At 51.0% G+C, this 6,247-nt stretch overlaps 1 protein-coding gene across 1 annotated transcript; it reads left to right on the forward strand.

Moving 5' to 3' along the window:
• Nucleotides 1–517: 517 nt before the first annotated feature.
• NOP2 (NOP2 nucleolar protein) lies at nt 518–5,946 on the forward strand. Its single transcript, XM_009999025.1, has 14 exons — nt 518–602; nt 1,047–1,312; nt 1,608–1,651; nt 1,813–1,994; nt 2,742–2,941; nt 3,601–3,690; nt 3,770–3,857; nt 3,982–4,122; nt 4,303–4,442; nt 4,703–4,792; nt 5,065–5,187; nt 5,272–5,369; nt 5,452–5,582; nt 5,693–5,946. Exons 1-14 carry the CDS (start codon nt 518–520, stop codon nt 5,944–5,946), a joined length of 1,932 nt encoding a protein of 643 aa, XP_009997327.1.
• The last annotated feature ends 301 nt before the right edge of the window (nt 5,947–6,247 follow it).

A 6,247-nucleotide genomic window follows, 5' to 3' on the forward strand; every position in this document is an offset into this window, starting at 1 on the left:
CACAGCTGTGCCCCGCCCTCTCCGTGGGTCGCTGAGGGTTTTTTCGGCTCGTTCAGTCTGTCCCGCATCGCCTGGGGAGCTGTCACGGCAGGAGCCAAGGAAGGAGAGACAGACATTAGGGAAGGAGGGTGCTGTAAGACCTTAGAGCAAATACTGTAGAACTTGTCTTAGGTGTGTTTTCCTTTGGTAACACTAGTTAGATCTCCTGAGAGTTTTGCTGGGGGAGAGGTGAGAATGTGTTCCCTCAGCACTTGAAGGACTGGAGCAGGTCCAGAGAAGGGCAGCCAAGCTGGTGAAGGGTCTAGAGGTCAAGTCTTATGAGGGAACTGATAACATTTAATCTAGAGAAAAGGAGGCCAAGGGGAGACCTCATTGCTGTCTATGTCCTGAAAGGAGGCTGGAGTGAGGTGGGAATCTGTCTTTTCTTCCTAGTTATGAGTGATAGGATTAGAGGAAAAAGGCCTCGGGTTGTGCCAGGGGAGGTTTTGATTAAATATCAAGGAAAACGTCAAGTCTTATGAGGGAACTGATAACATTTAATCTAGAGAAAAGGAGGCCAAGGGGAGACCTCATTGCTGTCTATGTCCTGAAAGGAGGCTGGAGTGAGGTGGGAATCTGTCTTTTCTTCCTAGTTATGAGTGATAGGATTAGAGGAAAAAGGCCTCGGGTTGTGCCAGGGGAGGTTTTGATTAAATATCAAGGAAAACGTGTTCACCAAAAAGGTTGTCAGGCCCTGGAACAGGCTGCCCAGGGGAGTGGTGGTGGAATCACCATCCCTGGGGGTATTTAAAAGACATGTAGATGTGGTGCTCAGGGACGTGGCTTAATGGTGGCCTTGGCAGTGCTGGGTGAACAGTTGGACTTGATTACCTTAAGGGTCTTTTCCAACCAAAAGGATTCCAGGATTGAGAAAACTGGTGTGGAGAGCAAGCAGTCCCTGACAGGCATTTCAGGTGTAGGGCAGAGGCCTCTTTTGTGTAACAATTAAACAACGCAGTGGCTTTTGAGAATAATATCTCACTTCTAACCCCTTCTTCTGCCTTAAGCTAAGGAGGAGGTGTCTCCAGAGAAGAGGAAGCACGCTGTGAAGGCAGCAGGGCAAACCCCTTGTGGCCAGACTGGCTTCAGTGACAGCAACTCAAAATGGCTGGCTCCAGCCAAAGCCAAGAAAACCCCATCTAAACGAAACAGCCTGGAGTTATCCAGTGATGGTGAGGTGGAAGAGGGCAGCTGGGAGATGGAGGAGGATGAGGATGGGAGCAGCGAGGAGATGGTGGATGACTACGGTGCCGCATCGTCAGAGGAGGAAGAGGTAGGAGCTTTTTGCTCTTAACTGTGCAAGAAATAGTTGGCTTTTCTGGCTGAAAGGACCCATCAGGCTTGGGGAAAACAGGTGACTTTACTGGGGGAGTGGATGGTGAGGTGATGGGCAGCTTTTTCCTCCTTCCCTTCACAAGAATAATTTCAAGTTTAACAGTTGATTCAAGCATCACATTTGATGGTTTTTTCTTGTCCTCTTTTTAAACAGAGCAAATAAAATTAAAAGATGATGGGGAGTAAGGGGGCACCTGGGGATATTGTCTGATTTATCTTTTCTCTCTGTTTAGTTGCTGCCTATTGAAAAAGCTGCCCTGAAGCAGAAGCTTGACAGGTGAGGATCTGAGAACATTGCCATATAACAGAGTCTTTTCTGGTTAGATGAGGAGCATGTGTTGTTAATTTTTCCTCTTCTCTTCAATCTGAGAAATCATAGTTACGAAGTGTCTGTGTGATACGCTTGTGTAAAAAATGTGTCTTGTTCTTCATCATTAGGGGAGGCCTTAGTGAAGATGACAGTGAAGAGGAGGAAGAGGAGGAGGTGGCAGAGGAGGCAGCAGAAGAGGCAAGCAGGCAGAAAATGGGACAGAAGGAGGAAGAGGGCCCAGATCTGCAGCTCAACCTGGATATAGATGAACAATTTAAGCTGCCAACTAGTGAACAGATTGAGAGAGAGGATATCCTTTTTATCTGTGGCACCCACAAGGCACAGGCGTGTGGCAGCGCTGGGCCTGGACACAACAGAAGAGCTTCATTTGCACTTTTATCAGGAGCATTACTTAGCAAGAGTGCTTTGTGCATGACAAGGGTATTTTTAGCTGAGCTGCCCTAGCTATAGGCTACAATGGTGTGCTTCTGCATGGCACAGTTAGAAAATCTGTTGTGTCCTGCATGGAGCTTGGAGCCTGCCCCACTTTCCTGCCTGCTCTTCAATGCATGTGCACATCTTATCGTGTAGCTCATTCCTCTGTACCCTGATTTTCCTGGCAGGTATTTGGCTGACTCATTCCTAGAGCCTCTGATGGCAGTGATTCCTCTTGGGCTTGGGTGATTTTAATTGCCTGCCCTCCAGTACAATTTAATGCTTCCTCTTCTTACTTTCCTCTGCATCCCTTAGTCACCATTGGGGAACTTCTAGTCTCCTTTCCGATAACAGGTCTTTTCCGTATGAAAAGGCTTTTTTGCTGCCTTCCTAGTTTTTTCCCTTTATCTAAAGGAACTAACCAAATTATTTTAAACACTTTGTAGCTCCTACTGTGTGAACTTTTTTTGCCTGGCTCCATTCTTTTGAATCCCCTCCTCTGCTGAGCTCCGACGCCAGGCCTCCCTGGCGCGGGTGGTGTTGCGGGTGCGGAAGTCCCGGTGGTGTGAAACTGCCTGCAAGTGGCTTGGCACTTTTATGGTTCCTTAACAGTCCTTCTTACCTGCTGAGCCACCGGACCTGCACGTCATTCACCAGCGCATCAAGGGCAACATGGAGGTGCTGCAGGACTTTGTGGTGAGGCGGGAGGAAGGCCACACGCGGCAGGAGTACCTGGCCGTGCTGCGCCGGGACATGGCTGCTTACTATTCCTACAGTGACTTCTTGCTGACAAAGCTCATGGACATCTTTCCACTCCCTGAGGTAGGATCCCACCCCTCTCTTTGCTGACTGATGAGGATTTGGGCTGCTTCACAGAACACCAGGAGTTGGAAGGGACCCCGAAAGATCACCCAGCCCAACCCCCCTGCCAGAGCAGGGTCACCCAGAGCACATCACACAGGAACGTGTCCAGGCGGGTTTGAATGTCTCCAGAGAAGGAGACTCCACAGCCTCTCTGGGCAGCCTGGCCCAGGGCTCTGTCACTCTCACAGGAAAGAAGTTCTTCCTGATATTCACACGGAACCTCCTGTGCTCCAGTTTGCATCCATTACCCCTTGTCCTATCACTGGTCATCACTGAAAAAAGCCTGGCTCTGTCCTCCTGACACTCACCCCTTACATATTTGTAAACATTGATGAGGTCACCCCTCAGTCTCCTCTTCTCCAAGCTCAAGAGACCCAGTTCCCTCAGCCTTTCCTCATCAGGGAGATGTTCCACTCCCCTAATCATCTCTGTGGCTCTGTGCTGGACTTTCAAGCAGTTCCCTGTTCTTCTGGAACTCAGGGGCCCAGAACTGGACACAATATTGCAGATGCAGCCTCACCAAGGCAGAATAGAGGGGGAGGAGAACCTCCCTTGACCTACTAACCACTCCCTTTCTAATGCCCTGGGTTGATGTTTTCATCTCTTCTTTCATCCAGCTGATAAACTTCCTGGAAGCTAATGAGGTTCCTCGCCCTGTCACCATTCGCACCAACACACTCAAGACGCGGCGACGGGACCTGGCGCAGGTGAGCAGGAACCTGTGGTTGTCTCCTGCCCTGCCTGTCACACAGGGTGGTGCCTCAGCCCCCTTTCCTTGTCTTGCAGGCTCTCATCAACCGCGGCGTCAATCTTGACCCCTTGGGGAAGTGGTCGAAAACGGGACTTGTTATTTATGACTCCTCTGTGCCCATTGGTGAGACCACCCTTTCTGTCATAGGACAGAGCCAACTCACTCTTGGCTCTGTTTCCTTCACGTGTCTCTGTTTCCTTCACATGGCTCTGTTTCCTTCACCTTTTGTTCTGCCTTCCCTGCCCAGGTGCCACCCCTGAATATCTGGCTGGGCACTACATGCTGCAAGGAGCCTCCAGTCTCCTCCCTGTCATGGCTCTGGCTCCACAAGAGAACGAACGGATCCTGGATATGTGCTGTGCCCCAGGAGGCAAGACCAGCTACATAGGTACCACTCTGGGCAGGAGGTGTGGGAGGGGTGCTCTGCAAAGTGACAAGTTTCCACTGGTCGATACTGAAAGACAGAACAGAGCAAGGTGGACTCAGTGAAAGGAAGGGGGTGGCTGTCCCTATGGGTCAGCTGTTTTCAGTTCTCAGCCCCTGGCTGATGTGTTTTGCCCCCTGGCAGCTCAGCTGATGAAGAACACGGGAGTGGTCCTGGCCAATGACAGCAACGCAGAGCGGCTGCGCAGCGTGGTGGGGAACCTGCACCGCCTGGGGGTCACCAACACTGTCCTGAGCAACTGCGACGGGCGCCAGTTCCCCAGGGTGTGTTTCTGCCTGCCTTGGGCTGCCCTGGCCTAGAACTGCTGTGCTGTCCCTCTGTAGTGGAGCTCTGTTCTCTGAAGCTCCTTGTCACAGGATGGGGAGCAGAGCTGGGGAGTGTGTTGTTTGGTATGGACTCAGGTTTACTGGGAGAAGTGAGGGATCTTTCCTGCTTTCCCAGGCTGATGGTTCTCCTTCTAGTCTTGGTCTTGTTGAGAGTACTCACTGATGAGCCTAACTCCCAACTGTACATCTGCCTGTAGGTGCTTGGAGGGTTTGACCGTGTCTTGCTTGACGCTCCTTGTAGCGGAACAGGTGTTATCTCCAAGGATCCTGCTGTCAAAACCAACAAGGTTAGTGACCAGTGGGGACACAAGGTGGGGACTTGGGTATGAGTTGTGGGAGGAGAGACTTGAGGGCAGCTCTGTTCTCGAGAGACACCTGCAGTAGGGAGACTGGTTTTTCCTTCTCTTTCCTATTCTGCTCTTTTGGTTTTTTGAAGTTAGTTCTACAGAAGATTCTAGACTCTGGTATATGATGTGCTTTGCTCTCCTGTCACCCCTCCATCCACAAGAGAGGCCTGGGATGCTTCCCTGTGCCTCTGGCATCCTAACCTGTCTTTCAGGATGAGAAAGACATTCTGCGCTGTGCCCACCTGCAGAAAGAGCTGCTTCTCAGCGCTATAGATTCAGTCAATGCTGCCTCAGAGACAGGGGGCTACATTGTCTACTGCACTTGCTCCATCATGGTAAGTCCTCTTGGCGCTCTGCTGTGGTCACCTTCTACCTGGGGGACCAGTGAGCCTTGGGTGCTGATGCTGAGCCTCTGGCAGGTGGAGGAGAATGAGTGGGTTGTGGATTACGCCCTGAAGAAACGCAACGTTCGTTTGGTGGCCACAGGCCTGGACTTTGGCAAGGAAGGCTTCACCAGGTGTGTACCAGGCCACAAGCTGTATGGATGGCCTGTTTAAGCAGAGGTGTTCTGTCCTTCCTCACCCCATTTCCTCCTCCAGGTTCAAGGACCGTCGCTTCCACCCCTCCCTCAAATCCACACGGCGTTTCTATCCCCACACGCACAACATGGATGGGTTCTTCATTGCTAAGTTAAAGAAGTTCTCCAATGCCATCCCCCAGGCACAGAAAGGTAACTCAGTGCTGGAGTTCTGCTCAGCTGCCTGCGCCAGTTCTCACAGGCCACTTCCCCCACAGAAGCCATGGAGGTTCTTCCTACAGCACCTTTATCTCTCATTTCAGATGAAGAACCCGCCGTGGAAGCAGCAACTCCATCTGCTGTCCCTGATACCATCATAGAACCTCAGCCAAAAAAGAAGAAACTTGAGGGATCAAAAGTTGTCAAAGAGCAGAAGCCACCACACCCTGCTTTGAAGAAGACACGTTCATTGCAAGCACAGAGGAGACCACTGAAGGCTGGCCGGCCTTCTCCAAAAATGATGCGTCCTCAGGTCCCTGGCAGAAAGAAGCACAGAGTGAAACCAAATGGACAGTGAGAGGAACTGCTTTTCCAAGGGTTGGTCACCTCCTTTGGAAAACAAATGCTAGGGGCTGCTGCAGCTACATGTGTAGCACCTTGTCTTTCCTGCTCTTTGCAGCGCTGCGTCTGGGACAGTGATGGCTCTGTTTGCTCCTTTCCCTCCTCTGCATCAAGGACTGATGCACTGACCCATTAAAAGTTTTATACTCTTGTTCCAGTCTTGTATTTTTCCTTTGAACACAGAGCACAGAATTCTGCCAGGTCCACTTCTCTGCAACAGAAACCCCTTCCATTCCAATGTGCTGCTGTGGCATTCC

The sequence above is a fragment of the Chaetura pelagica genome, unplaced genomic scaffold (assembly GCF_000747805.2).
Source record: "Chaetura pelagica isolate M959 unplaced genomic scaffold, ChaPel_1.0 scaffold120, whole genome shotgun sequence".
NCBI lineage: Eukaryota > Metazoa > Chordata > Aves > Apodiformes > Apodidae > Chaetura > Chaetura pelagica.